The 27,868-nt window shown below is 57.6% G+C and overlaps 2 protein-coding genes across 3 annotated transcripts in view; one reads left to right on the top strand and one right to left on the bottom strand.

The window, feature by feature from the left end:
• ANO10 (anoctamin 10) overlaps positions 1-8,987 on the top strand; it is a 224,833-nt gene extending 215,846 nt beyond the window's left edge. For both annotated transcript variants that reach the window (XM_030329345.1, XM_030329339.1), the window contains one exon: positions 8,526-8,987. In XM_030329345.1, coding sequence (XP_030185205.1) covers positions 8,526-8,603 — 78 coding nt within the window. In that variant the 3' untranslated portion in view covers positions 8,604-8,987. The remainder of the gene's footprint in view (positions 1-8,525) is intronic.
• Positions 8,988-20,456: 11,469 nt separating this feature from the next.
• Positions 20,457-27,868, bottom strand: part of SNRK (SNF related kinase) — a 48,056-nt gene continuing 40,644 nt past the window's right edge. The window contains 3 exon segments of the mRNA XM_030330672.1: positions 20,457-23,651; positions 23,653-23,799; positions 23,801-24,434. Coding sequence (XP_030186532.1) covers positions 23,232-23,651; positions 23,653-23,799; positions 23,801-24,434 — 1,201 coding nt within the window. The 3' untranslated portion in view covers positions 20,457-23,231.

Below are 27,868 nucleotides of genomic sequence, written 5' to 3' on the forward strand. Positions count from 1 at the left end.
ATGTTTATTTTAAGCTTTAAAAAAACACATCTCTGGTTGAAACCCTGATGTGGGCCGTAGACTGTCTCCTGCATTTAATTCGGTGGAATGTTTACCTCAGCCCTTCATTTTCTAAACTGTCTGGCCTTCTGCTCATGCCGCAGTGAAATCCTGCCCCTCCTACTCCTTGACCCAGGACCCCTGTGGGAGGCTGGGCCCTGGGTTCCCTCCAGCGACCACCGCATCACCTGCTCACCCCACACTCGGAGTCCTCTTAGAGACCTTTGATTCCTGTGGTTGGTCAGTGGTGTTCATTTCTATTCTTTGGGCTCCTAATTAAGCCTTTGTGCGGCACCTCGCCCCAACCAAATTGTTGCCGTTCCAGCTGCTGGGTCTCTAACTGCCACCGAGCCATGGCTTGTACCCAAGGAGCAGCACTGCTGCTTTCTGCCCTTCACCCCTCTGTGACTGTCCACTGCTCCACTCGCAGCCCGAACCCTGAGCCCTGGGATGCCCCTACCCAGCAACCTAGGACCTGTGGGTAAAGAGGAGAGTTGGCCGGATCACCCTGGGCCTTGGCTGGTTACAAGCCCTCCGGGTCCCATCTCCTAAGGGACCCTAGTGACCTGCGCGTAAGCTTCTGCGGTGAGAGAAGGACGCTGCGTCCCTCGCTGGCTCCCAGGGCTCCCAGGGCTCCCAGACAGAAAAGGGAGTCACGTCCGGAAGGCCCCCAGCACCTCCTCCCTGCAGTCAGATCAAGAGCGGGCCGCTTCCTGAGGAGGTGATGCTGTGAAAGTCTCGTCCAGGAAGGGCCTCCTGCAGGCCAGACGCTTGCTCCTCTGGGCCATCTGAAGAGCTGGGTCAGTGTCTTGAAAAGTAACACCACCGGTGTGTCAGTATCATGGGCTGATGAAGGGCAGTTAGATTGTCCACCTCCACGTCTTCTGATAAACAGCCCGGTACCATATTGTAGCAGACGTAGCGGATGGAAGGTTCCCTTCCGCATTTTACTCTGCAACGTAACATCGCACCTAGAGATCTAGTCATTTCAGCGAAAGAGGCCATTGGGAAAGTAACTCAGTTTTTTAAAAGAAACTTAGTCATTTGTCCTCTGATTCGGGGCAAACCAATCACCAGACTCTTTTTACGTGCTTATTTGCCAAAACACAAAATGCTTTCTCCCCCTTTCTCATGCAGAATTGGTGGCCCCTTCATCCGACTCATGTGACTTCCCAAGGACACCCGTTCTGTGTCCTCCTCACCCTCGCCGTTGTCACCCTCCTTCTTATGTGGTCATGATGCTCACAGGGCATGGCCGTTTCAGAAGTACTGATTGTTTCATCCGTATATTTATCTTATTTCCTTACGAGTACTCGTAGCTTGCTTTTGATCTCGGGGACTCTGGCTCTTTTCGTCTGTGATGGCACTTCTGTTCCACGTCATCCGTCTGCATTCTGACCTGATCCCCGTGGCAGGATGCCGCGCCGTCCCCCTTCGTGGATGTCCCCGGGCACTCCAGGACCCGACGCTCTCACTCTCCATGCTGGGATCTGCGTGTTTCCAAAATGGCATCCATTCAGTTCGGCTGCCTTTGAAGCAACACCTGTTACCGGTTTTCTCTCCTCCCGTGACGAAGAAGACATCGCTTATTTGAACCTTGGTTGTTCCTGAATAACTGTATTCAGGACTATCTGTACTCCCCTTTCTGTGTTTAGTGAGCTGCACTTTGGTACCAGACCTGGGTCCTGACTCTTTCCGTGTTGCTTGGTGGAGGGGCTCTCCTTAGTGGCCGGCTCACCACGAGCCTTTGGGCACTTGTGATTTTGCCAATTAACGTTCCAAAGCATTTCCCATATTTTCTGGTTCTTGTGCCCTTCAGAAGCCTTTCTTTTGAAAGAAGAAGAAGAATGCCAAGCATTTCTGCTTCTTAAAAAAAAATTAACTCTCAAACTTCCTTCCTGAAGTCGTAAGCAACTTCTTACTGTCACGCGTAAAATCATGCTCACAAGTCAGGATGGAGGTGGACGCGGCGGGTTCCAGGGCCGGACTCCCTCGGTCTAGAGGTTCAGCAGAAGCAGAAACTCTGAGCCAGGTGGGCTGGCACAAAATTTAGGCCTCGCCAAGGGTCAGAAAAGTCGCAGCAAGCCCTCTTGAGATGGAAGTGTGATCCAGCTGAACGTGCGTCTCGGAGCACCGGTGGCCGCAGCGGGAAGCTAGGTGGCGTTAAATAGCACAAAACCAGAGCAGTGGCGGCACGCTGGGCGCAGGCCTCCCGTGCGCTGTGTGACCTCGGCAGGCTTCTCAGCCTCCCTGTGCCTCCGTTCCACCTTTGAAAGGATGATGACGGTATGTTTCTCGTAGGGTGGTCACGGGGAGCAAGTGAGTTAATACGGAGTTGAGAACGGCGTCTGGGATGTGTTGTGATGTGACTGTCGGTCACTGAGTTGCACAAAAATAAGAGAATGTAACAGACATTGAAAGTTGTATCAATAAAGCAGGAGGGGGAATGAGGTTTGGATGTAGAAGCAGAATTAGAAATGCAGGAAACGGGCAGGCGGAGAGGCGAGTAGCCGAGGCTTCCGTGGAGCTGCTACAGAGAACACGCGTGGAGCACAGGGCTGGCGTGGACGCACCTGCCCGTGCCCCGCAGCCCGTGGGAACCTAGGATAGGGAAGCGTGAGAGTAAGTGCGGACCTGGGGATGGCAGGGAAGCAAAGCCTCTGGCTTCTGTAGGCCCCTCGCTCTGCACAGAAAGTCATTTACACTCTCAGGATATCTGTGGGGTTCTCCTTCCAGGAGCCTTTAACTTCTGCGTTTGGAAATTCAGCTCTGAAACCCAACTATGCAGAGAAAGCAGGGCCTACACGGTTATTTAAGAAGTAGATTTTTTTTTAGTGTTTTTAAGTGAAACGGACTCTACCCTCCCCAGGGTCAGCTCGGCAGTTAACGGACTTGTGGCCCCCAGCGCCTCACCCGATGGTGGAGCTGGGCCTGGCCACCAGGTCTTGGAGCTTCTTTGGAGCTGGGTTTTGATCTTGGAGGAATCTTCGTTTCCAGCTGGGGCCAAGCTGGTGATTCGGCAACCTTCCTGGCGGCCCTTGAGTTTCCTCCTCCAGCCACTTGCCCGGCTGTCATCGAGGGCCACCCGAGCCACAGCCAGAACCACAGCTGGCTCTGGGGGAACCAAGATTCCTGTCCGCACTGAGGCCCAATCCTAAGGGGCCCAGACCCGTACTGCGACCAGGGCAGATAACTAGGCCTCCAAAATCCTGGCATTTCGGGCGTAAAGCCCACACGCTCGTGTCTTTTCCGTGATCCCATACGTGTGGCCGACACATCCGTGGTCCAGATAGTGATGCTCGCTTCAAGAACGTGAATGTGTCTCACACACCCGTGTGCTGCAGTTTACTTGCCAGCTCAGGGTGGTCATGCTGAGTTACGGGCTGAGCCCTCATCGCGCTGGCTGCTGCCTGGGGCTCCAGGCCGTGGTCCCTCTGCCACAGGTATTTGTGGAGAGCTCGCTGCAGCTCCCGCACCGTGTCGTGGGCCCCTGGGGGCAGAGGGCAGTGTCGTATCCTCTCCGGAGCACGCACTAGGTGGGTAGAACACTGAAGCAGGAAAGCCCTGCACATAAGCGTGGACAAAAGCAGACGGTGCGAGCGGAGTGCAGGAATTACAGTGGAGGGCGACGGCGACAGGCAGCCCCTCTGGGCCGAGTGACCTGCGGTTCAGTCCAGAACCTATGAGAAGGCCCTGTGGTAGCATGTTCTGGTTCCCTGTTTGAGAGCCCGGCGTGGGCTGCTTTTGGACGGCATCGGCGAGTCTGGGAGGCCGGTGCTGGGAGCGGTGGGTGTGCCTGGCAGGTGGGGTCGGCGGGGCCCCACGGCAGGCAGAAGACCGGGGAGGGGCACAGAGGCATCCGCCATGAGGGCTCGAGGTTTGGTAGGAGCAGCAAGGTGATCGCGGCCCCCGAGAAGGGGTGAAGGAGTAAAGCTGGCTGGGGTGGGGACGCGGCACTCAGAGCGCCGGCCTGTCTGATGCTCGACAGACCTCGCATTTTGTACGTGTTGTGAACCAGACCCTCCAGGGGGAGAGGTGCTGTACGCGGGGCCCCCGGGACAGCCTGGGGGGCCACTGCCCCTGGGCCCTCCTGCCCCGTACCCACTGCTGCGGGGCTCGTCGGAGCCTGAGGGCAGATCTGGAGCCTTTAATCGTCATATTAGAATGTGTCCGAACAGTGCTGCTTTGAGGGAAGCTTTCCTCTAGATAGAACAAACGAAAACAGTCTTGGGGCGCCCGGCTGGCTGAGTCAGAAGAGCATGTGACTCTTGATCTCGGGGTTGTGAGTTCGAGGCCCACGTCGGGTGTCGAGATGACCAAAAAATATGTAAAGAAAAAAACAGTCTTTGTGGCATGGCCCATCCTTCGCTTTCTTTTTCACCTGAACCACCGAAATTGCTTAATTTTGCCCTGACTCTGGCCACATGACCCCAAACAAGCTGCCTGGCCTCAGCGTGGTGGTGGGAGACAAGAGAAGACCTGGGTTGTGCTCGCCAGGGGTGCGGGGGCGCGGCTGTGCGGGAAGGAGGCTTCCAGAAGGCCGTCCTTCCCGCTGGAGGTGGAGGCTTCCCGTCAGTGCTAGAATCCCCGGGGGCAGGCAGCCAGCTCCATCAGAATGGAGGTGGCCAGGGGACTGGTGATCCTCATGCCCCGTCGCCAGGCCTGCACCCCCGAGGCCGGCAGGCCTGGGGGGAGCAGGTGCTGTGCCTGAATTGAACTGAGCCAGCCCCAGGCCAGCGAAGCCTCCGGTGAACGGGAAGGCAGGAAGGCAGCGGCTCTCTCCGCCCCGCAGCCGGGAGCTGAGATCCGGCTTTTTCCGTGCGCGGCGGTTGCTCCCGAGGGGGAGGGGTAACGGAGTCGTTGCGAGCACATCGCAACCCGGGCGGTAATGGGATCCGCGGGTTGTGACTTCCTGAGCGCTGTGAACGGAGGCATCCCGAAGCTGATCGCGGGTTCGGTCTGTACTACAGGCTGGGCGGGCGAGGGACCCCCAGGTCTCAGAAGGCACCTGCCTACGTCTCCGCAGGGCGGAGCGGGCCCGCTTATGCGTCCTTGCTTGCGCGGAGCTGCGCACTGGGACCGCACACTCAGCGACTGTGCCCCCCTTATGATCGTCGCTAATAACGACGCAAGAAGTCAGCCTGTACTTTTTAAAGAGTTGTCTGGAACGTGAGTGTTTTAACGAGTCACGAATTAGGGAAGATTTCATTCTCTTCGTTCTGATGCTTCTGGTGGGGAGGAAGTCGGCACTATTATCCTGCTTATATTTTCAGTAAGGTTTTAATTTAGGAATCCCTAAAGAAGCCAGGTTTTTTTTTTTTAAAAAAGGAATAATGTTGCCCCGCTACCCCTACCCCCGCCCCAGGCAAAAGAAGCCAGAGGGCTGGGCTGCAGGAGGCAGCCTGGTGCCCAGAGGGAACAGCCGGGTTGGGCCCTGCCCTGTGACTCTGCCTGGGCCCACAGCGTGGCCCAGAAGGGACCTACTCGCCTCCACTCCAGCTTGCTTACCCGCGCAAGATGGCAGTCAACACATCAGAGACTCCCAAGGCTGGGGACGTCTCAGGAGAAACTTCAGAGACCTGGGCCCCCCTACAGACCAGTGAGTTAGCATCTCAGGGAGGGGCCTATGAATCTGCATTTAAGAGAGTCTCCAGGGTCTTAAGCGGCCCCAGGACTGAATGATCATGAAGGTTCTTTCGGATTAGAACATCTGTGCTCCTTAGCGTTAATTCTGCCGACACTCATGGTTTCCCCTGGGCGGGGAGGGGGCTCAACCCCCTGGCTCCTCTTTACCAGGAGGGTGGGGTGGGGGTTCTGTTACAAGTTCATAACAGCAGACGGCATCTGGACCCTTCCTTACCTGAGAGAAGTCGTCACAAGGCCTCGTAGCTTCTGACTCTTTCGGGAGGAGCGGAAGAGGCCTGCCTGTTTGCAAGGGAAGATCTGGGTGTCGCTCACTGACCTCGAAACCAGTTTAACTCTTCATCTCTGGCAAGCCGGCGGCCACAACTTGTTTCTTCTAAGCTGCTTGAGTGTTTCTTTGGGCTTTAGCCATGGGTTTGGAGTTCTGGTACTGCCCCCGGCTCAGCCTGTCCAGCAGGGAGGACGGAAGGTACAGGGAGACGAGCCAAGCCTGAGCTCCCCTCGTGGCCAGGATGCTCAGCCCTGTGCGGGCAAAGGTCTGGGGAGCACAAGCCTTCCCGCCCACTGTGGGCCACGTCTCCGGTGGGGTCGCAAAGCTCCATGAGGCAGATCAGGCCCCACGGGACCCACCACAGAGGGGAGGGAAGGGCGGCGGGCGGGCTTGGCCCAGCCCAGCAGATTGAGGGGCCTGGTCCGTCCTCCTTACGGAGATAGGCGCTCCCGGCAAACTGCTCCTGTTGCCTGGGCTGAGGCCTGAGAGGGTGGTGGGGTCGCTGGCCGCCGTTCCTACCTTTGCAGCTCAGTGCGGGTAAACTGTGACCTCCCGGATGCCCCCTGAGCTCGGGAGCCGGCCACCCTGAGCCAGGGGGGCGGGTGCTTCAGGCAGGGAGGTGGGTTCCGGGTCCCTCCAGTCCCTCCCTGGCCTGCGTGAGGTCCCACCTTGGCCTGAGAGAAGAGTCACTGAGGGCCGGGTCGTTCCGGGGAGAGGGCGCGTCCCACAGAACCCTCGGCCCGGCTGCCCGAGAGCGGGGTGCCCCTCCTGGGAGATCTGCAGACCCCCTGCAGTCCCCCGTGCGGGCAAGGGGCTCCCGGAGGCAGTGGTGAGGGGGCAGCTGGCGCCCTGCGGGGAGCCTCAAAGTCTCCTCTGGATCCAAACCCATTTTGATTTTCCTCCCCGCGTGAACGCTGGGGGAGCATGGCTAGAAGACTCTCTGACCAGCCAGGGAACAGTCTGTCCCCCCTGTAGTTCTAGTTTAGTTAAATCTATTTAGCCTTTACTTTCTATGGTTACTTGTCAAATCAGGAAATAGGTTCATATTCTGTCTCTCGTCAAAAGACCTTTAAGAAGGTCTCTTAAGTATTAAATGACATCAGCTGGGAGAGTCCGCCGTGAATCCGGCCTGAAAGGTGCCGGTTTTGCTGTTTGGGGACAGTTACCTCAGCCGTCAGCAGGCGAAGTGGGCTCGACCCTCACGTGGCCTGGCAGTTCTGCTCCTCCCGGTTGTCGAACTAAGTCAAGCTGTCACCATCGCCCCTCAGGCCGAGGGTTGGGTCCTCGGGCCAGGGTCCGCGCCTGCGCCCGCGTCCTGCTCCAGTCGGCCTGCTGCGTCCCCTGCAGGGAGAGCCCGCTCCCCCGCAGACTGGTCGCCGTGACCCGCCTGCCCCCTTCCCCAGCACGAGCCCTCCCAGAGCCTGCTGCGGACGAGCAAAGGCCCGGCAGTTCCCGGCCCACGGGGAGAGCGGCCGCCCGCAGGCTCCCGTCGCCTTGCCTCCCGTGGAAGACAGGCCGGGCTCAGAGAAGGGAACCGTCTGGGGCGAAGTGGGGTCTCCGGAGGCCCGCCAGATCTGAGGGTCCTCACGAGGGGAGATGGGGTTGAAGCGGGAGACGGAGGCTCTCGATAGTCCACGAAAGGGGTTCCTCGCCCTGAAAGCCAGAGGGCACGTGGCGTCCTGTCCAGCCCCGCGTGGGGCCGGGGGCCTCCCACAGGGGCGGCCAGGTTCCTGGGGCAGCGGCGGACTTTGTGCGCAGAGTTTTGTGTTTCCCGTAAGTAAGTAACGGTTATCGAAGATCAGCGTGTGTATTTCAGGCCAAATCCCAAAGGAGTTACTCCTGTTTTCAGCAAACAGGCAGAGCCGCAGTCGTGTTTTCCAGCACCCCCGGGACAGGGGGCTGCGAGGGTGGGGCCCCAGGACCTCCTCCCCCACGGCTGCCGCCTCGTTCTCGGGCGCGGCTCCTTCCGACACTTCCCTCTGAGCCTGGCCGGCTGCGCCTCCGTCACGGCCTGGCCCTCGGCGAGATCTCCTAGGATGCCCCCGGTGGCACGGGGTGGCCGGGCGTGGTCCTGTGCTGCAGGGACAGAGGACTGCTAAACATACGCGCTGTTTCGGCCCATCTGCTCGGGGCCAGGGGTCTCACGCACGGTGACCCCCACGGCCACCCTGCGACATGTGCGCCACGACTCCCATTGCGCAGATAGGGAAACGGAGGCTCAGAGGGTCACCCGGTTCGCAGTTGCCCCCGTGTCAGTGCTCCGGGCCCCCTGCTGTGTCCTCTCCCTGCCCCTCTTGTTCTGGGGAATCCGGCAGGGGAGGGGAGGGGGGGGGCGGGTTTCCAGCGGCTCCTCATTTCTGGAGCCGTAGACTCCCCACCGCGCTGGGTTCCCGGGCACCACATTCCCAGCCACGCCGCGGGTCGCGTCGGAACGAACGCCACGACTTCTCGGCTTCTCTGGGTTCCGAGTGCGCTTCGCCGGAGCCCCGGGGGCACCACCGCCACCCGCGCCACCCAGGGGCCGCCGCTCGGGCTTGCGTGGCTCACCCAGTGTCCTGTGTTCTCTCAACAGCAAATGAAGCTCATGGCCGAGAACCTGAAGGAGGAATCAAGGGAAGGCCGTGAGGAGGAGGAGGAGGAGGAGGCCTGAGGGCCGCCCGGGCTGCCCTGCGCGAGGGCACGGGGGCACCTGGACCCGGACCCGATGCGTGGCCCATGACGCGGTGCCCGGTGGCAGGCAGCCCCGCCCCCCGGTGTCCTGGTGGGGGGCCCGTGGAGCCCCCCCCCCCCCCCCCCCCCCCACCCCGCACCCCCCCCCCCCCCGGGGCCTCACCCCTCGCAGCCAGCCGCCGGCACGCCCGCGGCCTGGGCGGAAGGGGCCGCCTGCCGAACCCCAGTCGAGGGGGGACGTGCGCCGCGAGGCCGTGTCGCCGGCACCGGACAGCTGCGACCACCCCTTCCCCGGTTCTGTTTCGCGGTGTGTCCCCCGAAACCACAGTAACGGAGCCATTAAAGGCAACGCGCACCTCTCTGACTCCTGCTTAGCGCACGTGGCCTGGGAGGCCCCGCTTCCGAAGCCAGCCCCGGGTCACGTCGTCGGGGTGGGGGGGGGCGGGGGGGGGAGCCAGAGGCGGGGTGCCGGCTGCGGGGCTCGGTTGGGGGCGGGGCGCCCGTGCGCCACCCGCGGAGCCTGGGGCCCAGGCCGTCCTCGTCCTCGGGAGGTGAGGTTCTGTCCCCGCGGGGGGCCTGGCCGGGGCCGCTGGGGGGGGGGGGCGCTGCCGACGTGCCCACGGCCCCAGGCGGAGGGAGGGAGGGCCGGCTGCCTCGCCCGGCACCCTGGTGTGGGCTCACCCCTGCGCAAGAGGGCCCCCACCCCCCCCCCCCCCGTGCCGTGGGGCCGCCCGCACCTTTTTCACGGGCGCGAGGACGGTGACTCTGGGGTTCCGGCTGCGGTCCAGCCGGGCGTGAGGACCGCCCGGGAGGGCAGGGCCCCACTTCCTTCTTCCCCTGCCAGCTGCCCCCCCCCCCCCCCGCCTCACGCGGCGGCCGGCACCCCCGTCCCCCCCGCCCGGGCCCGCGTCCCTCCCGGCCGGGCCACCACGCACCCGCGGGCCCTTCCTTCCGCTTGGGAGGGAGCCGGGAGGGGCTGAGGACCCGGTGGCTTCTAGAGCCGTGTCCCTCGGGGCCCGGCACCTGGATCCTCGCGTTCGCATCGGTGGAAGCGGCCCCGGGGCCCGTCCGGCCTGGCGTGTCAGAAGCCCCTCCTCCCCGCCGGCCTCTCGGGGCCGCTCGAGGTCCCGCCAGGCCTCCCCCCGCCTGCCGGCGCGGACGTCTCCCGGTTGGCTCCGCCTGGTCCCCGCCTGGCGGAGGGCGCTCCAGGGCACGGGCGGTCGGTGGTCGTCCGGGGCTTGACCGGAGCTCGCTCGCGTGCCCACGCACCGGTGAGCGGTAGCCGCCTCCGGGAGCCTCCCCGCAGTGCAGCCCGGGCGCCTGTGTTTGCCGGGGAAGGAGAGACGGCAGGCGGGTCGGGGGCCCAGCTCCCGGTCTCCCGCAGGTCCTGGCTGTGGGGCGAACGCAGGCGGGGGTTGGGGGCGAGAGGCCCGTTAGCTCAACTCCCCGCCCGGGGTGGGGGGGGGGGGGGCCCACGGCCGCCCGCGAGGGGCGGCCTCTCCAGGCTGGGCCTGCTCGCCCCGCGAGGTGCGCCCCTCGCTGGAGGCTGCCTTCCCCAGGAGCCTCCCCCGACCTTCCTCGCCACGGAGCGCTCCACCAGGGCGAAGCCAGGGCTGCGTGGGGAACGCGGTACCCCCGGGGTGCCGGGCACACGGGAGCCACCCCCGCGGGGGCCGCGGGCGGCAGGAGGGTGGCCGTGGGACCGGCCGGGCTGTGTCGCGAGGGAGGCTGGTGGTCCCCGCGCCCACCCGAGCGCTCACCGCGGCCCGCACCCCGCACCCCGCACCTCCCTTCCTTAGGCCTCCTGCGCGCCGACTGGGCCCGCGCTCTCCTGTTTCTGGCCTCCCCTCTGCCCTCGGGGCCCGCCGGGGATGGCGCCCGCCGCCTCAGGCCTCCCGCTGGCCACGCGCGACGGGACACCAACCCGCTCTGCTCCCCGGTTCTCACGGGTTCGGCTGGGGGCGCAGCTGCGTGACCACCCTGCCCGCGTGTCCTCAGCCCGCCCGTCCCACAGAGCGGAGCGGAGCGGAGCGGACCGGACCGGAGGCGCCCCCCACCCCCCGCCCTGCCCGCGTGGACCCCCGAGGGTGCAGAACGGGACGGCAGCCCGAGGGGACCCGGCGGCGTCCCCCAGGGGGAGGATGGGCCGGGACCCGCAGGAAGGGCTGCTGAGCCCCGTGTTTCTCGGAGGCGGACAGAGGAGCCGCCCACGCTGTCTGTGGTCAAGCCCAGGAGGCTGAAAGCGGGTCTCTGGACCGCAAGCCCGTCACCACCGGCTCTCAGGGACGGTGGCGCAGTGGCCGCGCCGCAGGCCCAGGAAAGGCGCCCCGGCCACCCAGGCAGAGGCCGGGCCGGGGGTGACCGCAGCCCTCGCCGGGCAGGAGGGGGGCGGGGGCCGCTCCTCCGGCCTGCGGGGGGCGAGGAAGGCGTCAGGCCGTCTCTCCCCCGTGGCGACTCCCCCCAGCCCACCTCCCGGAGGTCCTGCGATACTGTCACCAAGCCGCGGGTGGCCGGTGGGCCTTGATCCCGGGTCCCTCCTCAGCCCGACCCCCCCCCCATGCAACCGGCATCACCGCTGGTTCTGTGCCGCCTATTTCGCGGGCACCCCTGGGACGGGCCGGCCTGTCAGGCCCCACACGGGAGCCCCAGAGGCCCCAGGGGGTCCCGATGCCTAGGCCCGGTTTCCGCTGGCGGAGCCAGCCCTGGGCGAGGAGGGGTCAGGCGGTGGACACTCCTGTCCCTCCTGAGGGCCACACCGTCACACTCCTTACCGGCGGCTCAAAAGCTGAGACTTCAGGGCAGATCTTTATCTCTGTGGCTTTTGGGAGGAAGCCAGAAGCCAGCGGCTAGGGATGCCCGGTCGCACGAAGGAGCCGCAGCCGGGGGCCCAGTGTCCCTCGAGATGCCCTGTGAGCCTCACTTGCCTTGCATGGTTCCTTTAAAACTGAGGCAACCGGGGCACGCGGGGTTCCCGCAGGAGTGCGCCCGCTCTCAGCCCCGCGAAGGCCCGCATCGGCCAGGACGGTACCGCGGCCCCCCCCCCCCACCAGCTGCCTGCCAGCGGCCCTCTCCTCAGCCCTGACCCCGCAGCCCCCGCCCTTCTCCCCCCGCAGGAAACCAGCCAGAGAAGACCCAAGGCCGCAGGCCGCAGAACCAGAGGCCGGGGCCGTAGACTCCAGCTGAGTTATTTCAGGAATCCCACGGCCCGCAAGGAGGGCACGTGGCACCGGCCCTTGGCCGAGCCCGCGTCCCCCACGCCCACCCAGGGAGGCTTGGAGAGAAGGGGGCCCGACCCAGGCCGGGGCCGCTGGAGCCCCGAGGGAAGACGCGTCCCTCATCCCACCCACGAGAGGGGCCACGGCGTCTTCGGAGGACGGAAGACGCTCTTCCTGGGCCTGTCGGGAGGCCCCTTTGGCCACCTTCTCGTCCCAGCAAAAGTAGGCCCCCGGGAAGGCTGTGGGACGCAGCGTCCTAGCTTTCCAAGAGGCGAAGTTAGGAGGTCTTAGAAGACAGCCGGGGGCCCCACCCGAGCCCTGTGCCCGGCGGGCGGTGAGTCCGGGACGGGCCCCGTGGCGGTGGGTCCTGCTCGGTGACGCGGGGCCTCTGGGAAACAATCACCTGGACCCTGTTGGAGCGGACGCCCTGGTCCCACCCCTGGGCCTGAGGGACAGGACTTTGGCAGCTTGGCCCGAGTCTGCATCCCAGGGGATGCCTGCCGCGGTGCCCGTGCACCCCGAGGCTGGGGAACCACGGTGGGGGCAGAGGCCCTTCTCGTTTCTCTCCCGAAGGGGCTGATGCCAAAGGCCCTCCAGAGCCAGCCTCCCGCCCCCCGGCCTTGTCACCACGGTCACCACGAGGGGGGGGGGGGGGGGGGGGGGGGAGGGAGGAGGGGGGAGGGGAGGGGGAGACCCCCACCGGGACCTGACCAGGGGGCACAGGAGCAGACACTGGCCAGCCCCCCGGATGCCGCCATCGGATGGCCTCCCTCCTCCCCAGGCCTTTGTAGGCCCTGAGATATCGGGGCAGTTCAGGGAGGGAGGGGCCTTCAGGGAGGGAGGGGCCGGATCCCTGCCGACAGCGACAGCCGCGTGGGCCTCGAGGGATTGCCTCAGCCCAGGAAAAGGCCGTGGTGGCGTTTGTCCCTGAGCGCGTGGCGCAAGTCACGCTGACGGCTCGCGGCTCGCAGACACCGCGGCCTCCTCTCTAGACCGTCTGCAGGGCGGGTGAACTTGGCGCGCGAGGGGAGCAACCGGGCACAAAGTGTCCAGGGCACGTGGCCCCCTCCGCGTGTCCTCTCTCTCGTGACCCGGGCAGGAGGACGCGGGGCGGCGCGGGTAAGCCCAGGCCGGCGGGCCCTCTCGGGGAGCAGGACGCCGCGGCCGTCCCCGGACCCCAGCAGGCACAGGGCAGCCCGACCGGCCCGGGGCGCGCAGAGCTCGCGGCCGGATCTTCGCCTTGCACTGCTCCCCCCCCCCCCCCCAGGACGTGGTGGCGGGGTGCCGAACACCCGGAGGGCGCTGCCTGCGTCTACACGGCTGCCTGGCTCTGACGAGGGAGACCACTCCTGTCTCCGCCCCGACGGCGACGGCTGAGCGGCTTTAAAGCAGCCTCTCCCCGCCCCACCCCCCACCCCAGAACGCAAGGCCCCAAAACGGGCGCCACGGGGCCGGCCCATCACAGGTGGGGTCAGCCACATCCAGACGGGGAGACCGGAGCTTTCCACGGTCACCTGCCCCGTCCTGAGGGCAGCTTGCAGCCGCTGCTTAACCAGCCACGAGTCACTCTGCGGCGCCTCACGTTTGGCCCACGCCCGAAGGAAGGACGCAGGCTGGGGTTTGCGTCACGACCCGAATCGGCCCGGCCGCGTGGCCGACTTCCACCCAAACCGTGCGGTCCACCGGGCGGTCGTTGCTGTGCTTTCCACACGCACACGCGGAAGGCCCGGTTTCCCACGGACCGCGGGCATCTTGGGGGCCTCCCCGGCCGGTCCCAATTTCCTCCCCGGGGGTGGGTCCCAGGGAGTGGCTAGCCGGCCCAGGGAGGCCTCGGCCAGCTGGAATTCGTCGGGGACCGTCGTGGGACCAGCTGTCTCAGCCCCGAATCTAAATGATCTCGAGGCGTGATGACCTGCCTCCTGGTCTCACGGGCAGGTCCACACCCCGCCCCCTGCGACCCCCCCCCCCCCGGCCCACTGTGTCGCCAAATTTGGAATTTTTCAGGTGTTAGAAGGGTAACGGGATGCAAAGACGTGTCACGTACAGGCGCCAGTGGGGTTTAAAGCGGAACCTTCTAGGACGAGGTCTTCACACTGCTTTGCCCAGCTCTCGGTACTGGAAGGTCGAAGGTCATGTCGAAGGCCCTTCTCCACCCTTCGCATCCGGGTGGGCAGCCTGAGGGGCGGGCTCTGGGATCGCGCCAGTGGTGTGCCCTTGGCCAGGCCCCTGAGCCTCAGCGCCCCCACGGCGAAGCAGGGCCAGTGCGCCACCTGCCCACCCCTCAGTGGGGCGCTCTCAGAGCGACCCCCACGCGCTCACTCTGCGCCTCCCAGGGGCACCTCCCAGGACCTGCTTCCATCTCATTCTCCACAAGCTCGGGGGAGCCCCTGGTGCCCAGAGCCGATGCACAGACCGCTCGGCCTCAGAAGTTCCCAGGCTCACCTTCTCCTCGCAGCCTGCGGTCTCCACTGCGTGCCTCCTCCGTGCTTTCTCTTTCGCCCACGCTGGAGCGCGTCTGGACTCCTGTCTCTGGCCTTTGCTGCTCCCTCGGGGCCTCTGCTCTTGCCAAAGCCCCCACCCCTTTCCAGTGTTGAGATCACCTCCCCGTACTTGTGGGGTACAGACCTGCAAGGAATCTGTCAGCCAGGGGCATCACCCACGGGGCCCAGCGCAAGATGAAAATGCGGTGTCCTTGCTCGAAAGGTATTGAGAAGTTCAAGACAACAAAGAGCAGAGCGTTGACTAAATGGAGGGGGCCCTTCTGAGCCGGGGCCAGGGGTGGGTGACGGGCCTCACACACTCAGTCTCCACCTTCATGCCGGCCTGCCACCAGGCACCGCTCCTTCCAGCAGTGCCCCCCGGCCTCCAGTGCCTCCGGTATTCCAGTCCGGAAATCAACATCCTAGGGAAAGGAGGAATGAGCCAAGAGGCAAGGTAGACAGTCCCTCAGCGAAGTCCACTCCGGGCTCCTGGTGATCCCCATCCGCCCAGCTGTTCAGTTCTCTGACCCTGGCATTCGGCTCCGATTCCCTCCCCGGACTCACCCTCCTTGGAACTCTCAGGACCCTCCCACCGGTGCCCTGCCACACGTCACCATCGCTGGTCTTCCTCTGGTACTAATCGAAATCGTCATGTCATCCCTGAGGGGACTATGAACTCGCAAGGACCAAGACTCAGCTTTTTTTCGCTTCCTAACTTCTCAACCTGTAACACTCTGCTTCGAGTGGGGTGTCCGCCAATACTCTGTTCTGGAGTCAGGGGTCCTCACAAATACAGCATACTGGGAGTCCTGTTGGCTCAAGGAGGGCTACATCCCACTTCCGCTCCTCATCTATCCCTCCCCAGATCCCGGGGGGGCGGCTGTGGGGGCAGAAAGGCAAAAGGGCAACCTGAAGTCTGATGTGTCCTTCAGTGGAGGGCTTAGGAGGTACGTCTCAGTGGTGGGTCAAAGTGGCCCTTGGTCTGTCCTAACACGCTTTAAAAGCAAGACCCCCAAGGGAGCTTCCTGATTCCGAGTCACTGTGTGCCCAAATGAAAACCAGCACTTTTTACGTGAATAAAACAATCCGGCACTCAACAGTGTGAAATGTGTCCGGGATTGTAATAAAACACTATCAACCGAGAATTCTGTACCCGATGGAAATGTCCTTCACGAATTAAAAGTACTTTTTTAGACAAGTAGAAGCCGACAGAATATACTGTCAGCAGACCTGCACTGTAAGAAAATTTCAAGTTCTAAAGACAGAAGGAAAATACCCAAATGTGGAGTGGTAAAGATACAGGTGCTGGCAAAAAGAGACGTCCCCCCTCGGTTTCATCTCTTAAAAAGAAAGCAATTTAAAACAAAAATATTTATGCCTACGTAAAAATAAAACGTATGCCAACAATAGCACAATGACTAGGGAGAGGAAAGTGGAAGTATACGGTTGTAAGGTTCTTACGTTCTACGTGAGGTAGATTGTGGGGTTTTGTTTTTGTTCTGAGAGAGAGAGAGAGGGAGGGAGAGATGATGTGTGCCAGCAGGGGAAAGGAGCAGAGGGAGAGAAAGAGAATCTTAAGCAGGTTCCACATTCAGTGTGGAGCCCGACATGGGACTCAGGCCCGCACCCCTGGGATCGTGACCTGAGCTGACAAGAGTTGGATCAACCAACTGAGCCACCCAGGCGCCCCTCGATTGTGGTTTTATACATGGATGTGTGTGTGTGTGTGTGTGTGTGTGTGTGTATACTCACACACACACATGTACATACATGTATATGTATATATGTCCCTATAGCAACCACTAAAAAATTAAAGAGGCACAGCCAAGAAGCCAATAAAGAAACTCAGTTAAACAAAAAGAAGAGAGTAAAAGAGTGGAAAAGAAACAAGAAACAGACAAACAGAAAACCAGAAAAATGGCAGATTTAAACAACCAGGTTGGTAATTATGCTAAATGCAATTGACCTAAAACACTCCAAAGGAAAGGGAAAGATTTGCAGATTGCATACAAAGACCCCACTATATGCTTGCTATCTGTAAAAAAAAGTCCAAAAACAAAATAACTCTACCTTAAATATAAAGACAAAGGTTAAAAGTAAAAAGCTGCAAAGTAAAAAGATGGAAAAAGATACAGTCCCACAAATCAAAGAAAGCTGAGTGGCTATATCACACCAAGGAGATTTCATGACAAAGAATAATTTACCAGCGATAAAGAGGAACATTTCATAATGATGAAAAAGATCAATTTGTCAGGAGGGTTGAACAATCTTAAATGTGCGTGTACCTGACGACAAAGCTTCAGCTCGAACTAAATAAACCTGATAGAACTAAAAGGAGAAATAGCAAATCCACAATTACGGATTTCAATACTCCTTCCTCACAAAGTGATACGAGACAAAAAGTAAGCATACAGAAGTCTCAAATCGACATTGGTAAGCAACTTAACTAACTGACACACAAAGAACATTTTACCAAGAACCGTACTTTTCCGGCACTCACAAAAACATTCACCAAGGAAGTCCATTTAGCTGAGTCATAAAAAGAGTTTTGGTAAGCTTAAAAACATTTAAATTGTACAAAGCATAACTTCTGGCCAAAAGAGAACTGCACTAGAAATTAGTAACAGAAACTTATGTGGAAAATCTCTAAATATTTGGAAATTAAATACCTTTCAAAACATAACATGATTTAGCTTTTAAAAGGGTCACTCACACAAGAGACTCCGAATAGCCAAAATAATGTTGAAAAAGAAAACCAAAGCGGGAGGCATCACAATCCCAGACTTGAGCCTCTACTACAAAGCTGTAATCAGCAAGACAGCATGGTATTGGCACAAAAACAGACACACAGACCAGTGGAATAGAACAGAGAACCCAGAATTAGACCCACAAATTATGGCCAACTAATCTTTGACAAAGCAGGAAAGAGCATACAACGGAAAAAGACACTCTCTGTAGCACATGGTGCTGGGAAAACTGGACAACAACATGCAGAAGAATGAACCTGGACCACTTTCTTACACCAGACACAAAAATAAACTCAAAATGGATGAAAGACCTAAATGTGAGACAGGAAACCATCAAAACCTTACGGGAGGAAACGGGCAATAACCTCTTTGATCTCACCACAGCAACTTCTTACTCGACATGTCTCCAAAGGCAAGGGAAATAAAAGCAAAAATGAACTATTGGGACCTCATCAAGATAAAAAGCTTCTGCAAAGCAAACAATCAACAAAACTTAAAGGCAACCGGCAGAATGGGAGAAGATATTTGCAGATGACATACCAGATAAAGGGTTAGTAACCAGAACTTAGCAAACTCAACACCCAAAAAACAAATAATCCAGTGAAGAAATGGGCAGAAGACATGAATAGACATTTCTCCTAAGAAGACATCCAGATGGCCAACAGGCACGTGAAGAGGCTCAACGTCGCTCCTCATCAGGGAAATACAAATCAAAACCACACTGAGATACCACCTCACGCCAGTCAGAGTGGCTGAAATGAACATATCAGGAGACTCTAGAGGCCGGCGAGGATGTGGAGAAACGGGAACCCTCTTGCGCTGTCGGTGGGAATGCAAATTGGTGCAGCCGCTCTGGAAAACGGTGTGGAGGTTCCTCAAAAAATTAAAAACAGATCTACCCTATGACCCAGCAAAAGCACTGCTAGGAATTGACCCAAGGGAGACAGGATGCTGATGCAGGGGGGCACTTGTACCCCAGTGTTTATGGCAGCACTTTCAACAATAGCCAAATTATGAGAAGAGCCTAAATGTCCATCCACTGATGAATGGAGAAAGAAATTGTGGTTTATATACACAATGGAATACTACGCGGCAGTGAGAAAGAATGAAATCTGGCCACTCACAACAGTGCGGATGAAACAGGAGGGTATTCTGCTAAGTGAAGTAAGTCAGAGAAAGACAGGTATCATGTTTTCACTCATGTGTGGAATTTGAGGAACTTAACAGAAGCCATGGGGGAGGGGAAGAGGAAAAATAGTTTCAAGCAGGGAGGGAGGCAAACCATAAGAGACTCTTAAATACAGAGAACAAACTGAGGGTTGCTGGGGGTGGGGAGTCGGGGGAGGGGAAGCTGCGGGAGGGGCACTGAGGAGGACACTTGCTGGGATGAGCACTGAGTGTTGTACGGAAGCGATGAATCGTGGGAAGCCCCTGCCGAAACCGAGAGCACACTGTATACGCTGCGTGTTAGTATGTTAGCTAGCTTGACAATAAATTATATTCAAAAAACAGAGAAAGAAAACAAAAACAAAACAAAACAGTAAAAGGATCACTTGCACTGACGAATGGAGAACAGACAAGAGAAAGGCAAGGGCAGAAGCGGCAAGGTGCCCCAGGAGGAATTTACAGTCGTGCACTCGAGTGCGTGTGAGTTGTGTGAAGAGGATGGTGTCATGGGCTAGAGTGTTTCTAGTGAAGGCAGTAAGAAAGGGTGAATTTGTGTGTGTGTGGTTTTTTATGGTCTTTTTTTTTTTTTTTTTAACGTTTTAGTTATTTTTGAGAGAGAGAGAGAGACAGAATCCAAAGCAGGCTCCAGGCTCCGAGCTGTCAGCACAAAGCCCGATGTGGGGCTCAAACTCACCGATCGGGAGATGATGACCTGAGCCGAAGTCAACGTTTAACCGACAGAGCCACCCAGGCGCCCCAAGAAGGGGTCAATTTTTGAATGGTGCATAAGATTTTCTGTTGGGGGGTACTTAGGTGCTCAGTCATCTGAGCGTCTGACTCGATTTCAGCTCAGGTCGTGATCCCAGGGTCATGGGGATCAAGCACACTCAGTGCGGAGCCTGCTTGCGATGGTCTCTCTCCCTCTTCCCTCTGCCACTCCCCCCCGGCTCACGCACTCTCCCTCTCGCTAAAAAAAGAAAAAAATTTAAAAAAAGGGAAGGGTGATACCAAGATTCTTGTACAAAAAAGGTTGAGAGCGGCCACTTACGAGACGGGAAAAATTAGGAGGGGAAGGATTTTGAGGGGAAGGTTGTAAGTTTCGAACACGAACTAAGGTGCTCATCAGACACATCCGTGTGGCTGAGTCCAAGAGGTTGTTGGAGTCTGGTGTTCCTGGGACGTGGGCTGAATGTATCTTGGGTTCTAGCAGCACGTAAACTGAATGGGATGGCGGAGAGACTGAGCGCAGAGAAGGCTCCAGGAATGAACTTGCACTACTCCCAAGTTCAGAGTTTGGGAGAACTAGCAGCGGGGGGATGGGAAGCCGTGAGTTGAGAGTGGGCCCCAGAACAGCAGGGGGTTCACAAGGAAGGCTGCCCAACTCCTCACACGCTACCGTGGGCTTGAAGCTGACCACTGGGGTTGTGGCCGCCAGGGCCTAAGGCTATGGCGGGGGGCCGACGGGAAGGGAAGAGGCGCAAACGCGTACAGATTTCTTTTGGGGTTCGTGGTAACGCTTGCACAACATCTACACGGAACCCCCCGAATCGTACGAGCGGTGCATCTCAAAGCCATTTTTAAAAACCGACCACTGGTTTTAGCACCTGGAGGTGACTGCTGACCTTGAGCAAAGCAGTTACCGTGGGGCGACAGCAGCGAGAGCCTGACTGGAAGGGTCCAGAGAGCGAAGAGAGAGAACAAAGACATCTTTTTAAGACAGGGGAACAAAGTCCAGTTTGTTTTGTTTGCTGTTAGGGATGATCTCGCAGAGAAGCGAAGATCGATGGTGCAAGAGAAAGGAGAGAACGGCCAGTAGTCCCCACGGCTGCCTCACTTATACGTGGACAGGCCCAAGGTGTGAGCGAAGGAACTGACCTTGGAATCCCACCGCCGGGAGGAAGGGCGGGGCACGCGGCACAGGTGAAGGTGGGGGGGGGGGGGCGCAGCGGGAGCCTGCGGCCCTTCCCTTCCGTCGCTTCGGTTCAGCCCACCGTCACGGAGCCCGGTGGCCCAGCCGGGTGAGGAAAGCGATGGACCCGGGGAGCAAAGCATAGCTGATGGGCAGTCCTGGGGCCACCTGAGACTTGCGGTCAGGAGTTTCAAGCAAGAACAGTCACAGTTCGATTTTTTCCGGTCACCTCTGGCAGCACAGGTGCACGTCACGCAGGCTGGGTCTCGACACAGCTGCACTCGCGAGAAGACACAGAAACACGGACTCGGCTTATATTGCTGAACACCAATATGCCACTTTATTATTTGGATCGTTTCTTCCCATCTGTCACATACCTGTCAACGTTTACACAATGAGGAAAATCCACCAGCAGTGGAAGCAACCGACCAAATCAGCTGATGATTCTGTACCCTCTTAACACACATCGGTTCTTACTTGGTAGGGAGACCCTTACTTCGATTCAGTCTCACGGCTATTCTTAAGATCGGTGTCGAGATTGTCACATCTTTAAATACAGATAGAATTGCCAGAAGTACATAATTTTATATATATATATATATGTGTATATATATATAATATATGTACACACACGTACAGAAAAATACAAGACTAATTGTTTTTCCACAATATTTAATTTACACACTACTATAACTCTATGCAACTTCTGAAGACAGGTTAAGGGGTACAAGAAACTGTTTAGAGCTAGTAAAGAGTTTGGTCCAATATTATCTTCATGTAACGGTTATCTGCTCCCTCCCTTTTATGTGACGACATACTATGACATACAACACATGCACAGTCATTCACTTACGAACAGGTGAGTAAGACGCCACTCAGACTGACCTCTGTACACCCAGAGGGCCAACCAAGCACACGCGACTAATAAGGCTCTATGATACAGCTGTGCAGCATGAACGGTCAACACTGCCGCTCCTAGAGTGAGCACCACATATACGTCGGAATATAAAAAACCATCGGAGACCAAACACACGTGGGTTAGTTAAAAGGTGCCATTCCAAGGCTATACATAATCACAGGAAGAAGTATTTACATTACTTGGAAAACAGCTGCAACAAAGAGTTTATTGCCAATGCCCTTTAGAAACTTCTCTCCTACGTTTAATACAGATGTTACGCTCACTGTCTATGTGAACCACACATCTTATTTCTGGCCCTTTATAAGATCCCTGCTCAGAATTTCAAGCAAATATGTTCTATGGCTTCACCCACACATCTTTTCTGGTCGCTTTCAGTTATAAATATCACAATGAACTAGAGCTGTAGCTTAAAACATATCTAGCCTAGGTCTAGAAAGTAAAAGAAGTATTTTAAGTATCACCTTTACTTAGTTTAGTAAGTATACTGTGAAATTCCCTAGTGCGGACTAAACTATACGCATCGTGAGTAGCAGAATCAGCGTGTACTTGGAGGAGCCGAGAGCCATGGAATGCAGTCCTTGGGTGCTCTGCCCCCTCTGCGGACAGAGCGACGGTCACTTCAGAGACACGAAGGGAAGCTGCTGGGAGTGGGAAGGCCCCCCACCCCCGGCCCGGCCGCATCCCACCCCCGGTGTGGATAAGCACCGCTTTGAAGACCCCCGGGGCACAGCTTGCAGAGGCGGCATCTGGCCCCTCTCAAAGTTAGCAATCTGCAATATAGTGCGTCTTACGAGACAAGACGCCACGAAAGAGGATTATCTGGTCAAAAGTCGTCTTTGTACAGGAACAGTTTAAAGCAAGAGTTCTTCGATTATTGTTTTGGCAGGAAGGCAAAGTGGAAAACACCTCCAGAAAAGAAAAAGAAAAAAAGAAGAAGAAAACCAAAACAACAACAAAACACAAAGCAGGCTTTGTGCGTTTTGTCTGCTGTACGTGTGAATTTCACTCTTTTATAGGTGTATTTTTTGATCAGCCAATTCTCGTAGCTTACTGGACAGCCAGAGAACATAGAAGAATGGAAAAAACAGAAGAGACCACCGAATTACCAAACTGCGAAAGATCACATCCCAGTAATTTTTTTTTTTTTTTAATTTATAGGCTTTTGACGTTGCCACCCTCTGTGTGCACCTTTGCTTCCATATCAGGCCCTACAGTTTCTTCTATCTACAAGGTTTTAAAGGAAACCCTAGGATGTGCCCTACGGGAAGGAATTTACACCGAGCATCTTTTTGTTCTGTTGGACAGACGTACACTCTATAAGCAGAGTTAAGACACCATCAGTTCACTTCATCACGTTACAAAATAAGATTGTCTGCTTGTAATTTACCACTACGGGGGAAGCTGCCTTATAAATCTAAGTACTTTATCTCACCTAGTACAAAACAAGAAAATCTTTTTCAGTTAAATTTTACGAGCCCAACCTTGTTTTCACACTAGAGCTTAAGACAAACAGGTGTGGGTGTATTGAAATCATGGTTTTAAGGTTCTCAGTGCAGACGCTCGCTGTACTCCGCCCCTCACGGGCCTCGGGAGGCGGGGCTCGGGCCTCGGGAGGCGGGGCTCGCACGCGCTTGCTCGCTCGCTCGCTCGCTCGCTCGCTCGCTCGCAGGCTCCAGGCCCGGCGGCAACACAACGTTATTGCTTTGGTTCGGTCTCGGACAGCACGGCGTGTGCCTCAGGGCACGGAGTTTCCGTTCTCGCAGAAGGTCAGGACGGGAATTTACGTTTCTCACAAGGAGACAGAAGCATTTTTTCTCTCTAGATTAAGTGCAGGACATCCAATTTCTAAGTGCTCCGTGTATCTTAGGTCCCAAATATACATTTTAATTTAATCCTGATCATCCACATTAAAATTATAAATGTAAAAATGACACAAGAGACTTTTCGGCTGGAAAAGAAAAGCAGTGTCTAGCAGCATGCACAAAGACCATGCATTGTCACGTCGGCAGGCGAACAAACGCGAAGGTAATAAATAACTGCTCCGAACGCCCCCTCGAAGCGAGGAAGCGCGGAGGGCGGCCGGAGGGGCGGGCCGGGCCGGGGCGCACCGCTCTGGGCGGGCGGCGGGCGCGGGCGGCGGGGGGCGGGTGCCAGGGGCCGGCGGGCCGCGGTCAGATGACGTGGCAGCAGCTGGCCTGGCTGGAGGCGCACAGCAGCCCGTCCTTAGGGTTCCGCTGGATGTTCACAGAGATGGTCTTTTCGCACAGAGGTAGCTGGAGCACGTTGTTTTTCAGGTTCTTGCTCTTTATCCGTTCGAGCTCCGCGGCGCCGTCGGCCACGTGGTCGGAGAAAAACTTGACGCCGCCCGCGCCGGGGGCCGGCCCCGCGCCCCCCGTCGAGCTGATGCACATCTTCCACGTGGACTTCTCCTGCACCTTCACGCTGGAGAAGGGCAAGCCGCCCTGCGGGTCGAGATGTACCTGGCGCCGCCGTGCCAGCTGCGAGCCCAGGCAGAGGCTCATGAGTTTGAGGCTCTGGACCAGCTCCCCGGGGCCGGGGGCGGCGCAGCGGCGCGTGCTGCCCGACTGTGGCACACGTGGGCTTGCCCCCCGAGCCGCACGCGGGGCTGCCGCCGCCCGCGCCGGCTCTCAGCTCGGGCTGTGCCTTGTCCGCGCCGCCGCCTGCCGTCGCTCGGCTTTGCCCTGGTCCCCCGCCTTCTCCCTCGATCCCTGGGGGTCCCCTCGCCGCTATCCCGCCGGTGCCAGGAGTAGGTGAAGCCGCCGTCTTTGTCCAGCCGCCGGCGGCTCTCGGAGTCGTCGTCGCTGGTCTCCGAGCTGCTGCAGCTGGAGCCGCGGCCCTGGCTTTTCCTGCGGTGGTAGCGCTTGTGCACGGTGCCCGGGGAGGCGATGTTCATCTTCAGCCGGCTCAGCTTGGGAGGCAGGTTCTCATCCATGTCGAACTCGTCGTCGGACTCCCCTTCCTCAAAGATCTGGTTGAGGACGGGCGCGCTCTTCCTCGACGTCAGCCGGTTGGTGACCGAGGGCTTCCGGCGCAGAACCACCTGCGTCGAGAGGGACACGGGCTTCTTGTCCTCCTCATCTTCCTCTTCGTCCTCCTCCACCCGGAACAGGCACTTGCGCCCGCCGGCCGTGGGCTTCAAGCTCGCAGGTGACACCGTGGAGAGCGCCGGTCCGGCCAACTCGGGGAGGTCGTCTTTCTTGGCCGAGTCACACAGGCCTTTGCTCCTGTGGCCGTTGAGGACGCCGTCGGCAGCCCGAGCAGGAGACTGAGGGACGGTCCCGTGGGACAGAGGAGTGGCCGTGAGATCATCCTCCAGGTCCTGGGGCACGTCGATCTTGGTTGGCCACGACTGCCTGCGTAACAGATTGGAAGGAGAGAGCCATGTAATAATAGGCAGACTCTACCTACACGCCACGCCACGCGATACTTACGGGGCAAAATCCACAGACTGACAAAGAAAGAAAAAAGACAAGAAAAGGAAAGACCACCCCAGCGGCCTTGCAAGCCCGTTCGACATCCTCTAAAGATCAGCAAGGGCGCCAGCAGGGCGAACGTGGTTCTGAACCACGGGTCCGGCCTGGGGCTCACTGGCCAAATGGACACATCAGAGCTGGCGGGAAAGAGGGCCAAGAGCCAGCCCCGTCTTCCCACACACATCTTACACCACAAGCAAGCAGTTTTAAACAGCACAGGGAGGTCACCAAAGCAAAACTCAAACACCACACATTTTGTTCCTTTGGGTCTTGGCGCACGACCTTTGAGGTATATGGTTTGCTAATAAAATTCACCTGAAAAAATAAAATACAATTCACCTGAAATGCCCAGTCTTCCAGATAGGACAGGATGGTGTAAAAGTGGGAACAACTCAAGATTAAACAGGAGAGTACTGCAAAGAAAAGTCAACGTACACTGGCACGCATCTCTTCATCAATTAAAAAACACACCGAGCTAAATATAAATGCACGTATTCTTAAAAAACTTCTTGTAATGTTTATTTTTGAGAGAGCGCACGTGAACGAGTGGGGGTGGGGGGAGGGAGTGGGAGACACAGAATCCGAAGCAGGCTCCAGGCTCTGAGCTGTCAGCACAGAGGCAGACGCGGGGCTCGAACTCAAGAACCGTGAGATCATGACCTGAGCCAAAACCCAGAGTTGGACGCTTAAACTCACTGAGTCACCCAGGCACCCCTAAATGCACGTGTTTTTAGATGTCCACACAAGCGAAATGGGCGCCAAATCCATAATTACTGAACCTTCAATTTTATTCCCCAATCTAGAGTCACCTAAGGAACAAGAACACTGCTTGGCAGCCAAAGAAAAAGACTTTTGAAAATGAGGTCTCTGGCCGGGGTAATAGCAGATGCCAGAGAGATTTAAAGTAGCCCCTTCCACACTATGACACTTTTGTTTCACACCAATTATGTTCCTAGAAATAATCAATTAAATCTATAGTTGGAAAAAAACCACCCGGAATTTATGATAGACCTCTCTTCTGCAGCTCAGAACCAACGGTCCTTTCTCAGCGGCCCGTTGGCTAGTCACTGCTGGGTAGTTTAGGAGAGCCGAGTGCCGGATAAGGTCTTTGAGGTCACTAAGTGCCTCTGGACAAGTCACCCGTCCCCCAGCCACACAAGTTAAGTGAAGCCGGCGGCTCTGGGGCACCCTGGGGAGCCCCGGGCTGGGAGGCCAGTGGCCCACGGTGTCCGACCAGCAGAGCGGCAGCCGGCGCAGTCCAGGACGCGGGGACCCGCCAAGCAGCGGAGGCTCTTCACGCCTCACCTCCTGAAAAGAAAGCCAACGCCGTTCTCAGAACCCGCGCCCAGGAACAGGACGGCTGGGTGCTGCTGCTGGGGTGGCGCCTCCACTGGCCACGTCCGAACCGACCGCTTTTATAGGAGTGAATCAAGTTGTTTAAACGGCTCACGTTAACCGAGCACGCATGTGAGCTCCTGTTGTGCTAAACTAAGTCATCTTTATTGTCACAACACTGTGAGCAAATCTGGCTTAACACAACAGAGGAGAGACAGCTAAACAAGAATTAGGAAGGAGTCACATGGACGGCACGGTTCACTGCCTCAGTGCTCACCAGAGCCAGCGCTGTCCCGGGAGCCTGACGGGGGTTAGTGCACTTGGCCCCCCACGGCTCCACAAGGGAGCCGCATCTTCCCTCTTCACAGACGGGGAAATGAGAACACAGTAAGAAACCTGCCCAAGGTCATGCAGGCTTGTGAACAAGTGACAAGTGGGTTGGGTTCCACAGTTACTCCCCCCGCCCGAGGCAACCTAGGAAGCTTCCGGATGGCCGTGGCTGCACACACAGACCTCTGCGGTCTGGCCTCAGTGGTTCTCCTCACTTCCAGGTCTCTCAGAGGATGCCGGCCCCGAGCCCTCCCGTGCTAGGGTCAGCTCCTCAGAGGACCCCGCGAGGCCTCTTCTAACACACACACCGCACCACGCTTCCATCCCGCCCCGGCAGAACACGAAGAAGGTGCACTGTCTGCGGCCGGGGGTCCCTGGCTCCCCCTGCCTGCCCCTCCCGGGGAGCTAACTGCTGGTTCAAAGGCCCATCTACTGACTCAGGGTCACTGACCTGAGGGCATGTCCAACAGCAGAACCAAGTCAGGTCCAGGGTTCTGGCAAAGTCACAGTGACGATAAAAAGAAGGCAAGGAAGCAGATCTACCACCTTGCCTGGGCCCGGGAGGAGGCGAGGCCCTCACAGCATCTCCACTCCAGCATCCCCAGGAGGATAAAAGGAAAAGCTGAGGGAAGGTTCTGATACTTCTCTATAGCCTCTGTCAGTTTTGTTAACTTTTATAATAAAGTAAAACCAACTTAACTCGTTTACATATGTGATCAAGTTTAGATCGAGTTCTGATCTGTTTCCCCAAAAATAGCTCAAATCCAAACATTCCATTCGCCAAGGCTGGGGTGACTCCAGACTCGGTGGCCCGACGTGTGGTGACCCTGCTCTTTCCCATCAGGGGCCTCAGCCCGGGACTAGGTTGACCTCACCACTCAAAGTCACGGTCCTGGTTGGTCTCACTCCCAAGAGCCCCCGGCCCCCGGGGCCCAGTCCTCTTCCAAGCAGACACCACACAGCATGCCTAGGTTTTATCACAGAAGACTCCATCCAGGATATAAATGAAGTTACGAAGACCACTTTCCAGTTCTAGATTTCTAAATCTTTATTCTTTGGCCACCCAGGAACATTTCGTCTCTCTTCTCTGTCGCCCCATCCCAAGTAACAGCCTACACATGGCAAGCTGACAGCACGTAATGTAAATCCAATGGCTTTCTGCCTATTTTAAATAATAATTACTACTTAATATTCACACATACGTACATACATACTCCTATGTGGATGTAAGAGTAGAGAATTATTCAGAATTGGGAGCATCCTTCTCTTTTTGAATCACTACACTTCCACAGATTACTTCATCTGAAGAGGGAAAGATAAATTATATATAACTTTCATAGTGGTGATGTCAAAAAGTAACCCTCTCCACGCTTTCATTTTAAATAGAAAGCTAATATGGCAGAAGAAAAAGCAAAGTGGGAAAGAGGGGGTGGGAGGGGAGAGGAGGAGAAGATGGAAAGCACACTCACGACTTTATCAAAGACAACGGTGGTGGTAAAATACTCATAACAGTGACAGCACACAGAGCAGCCCCGTTCAGGAGGCAGACAGTATTATCACTCCCATTATCACTCCCAGTCAGGAAGAGGTTAAGTGACCTCCCAAGGTCAGGCAGCCAATAAATCAACTAGCTGATGTGTGTAATCACT

This window comes from Lynx canadensis, chromosome C2 (genome assembly GCF_007474595.2).
Source record: "Lynx canadensis isolate LIC74 chromosome C2, mLynCan4.pri.v2, whole genome shotgun sequence".
Taxonomy (NCBI): domain Eukaryota; kingdom Metazoa; phylum Chordata; class Mammalia; order Carnivora; family Felidae; genus Lynx; species Lynx canadensis.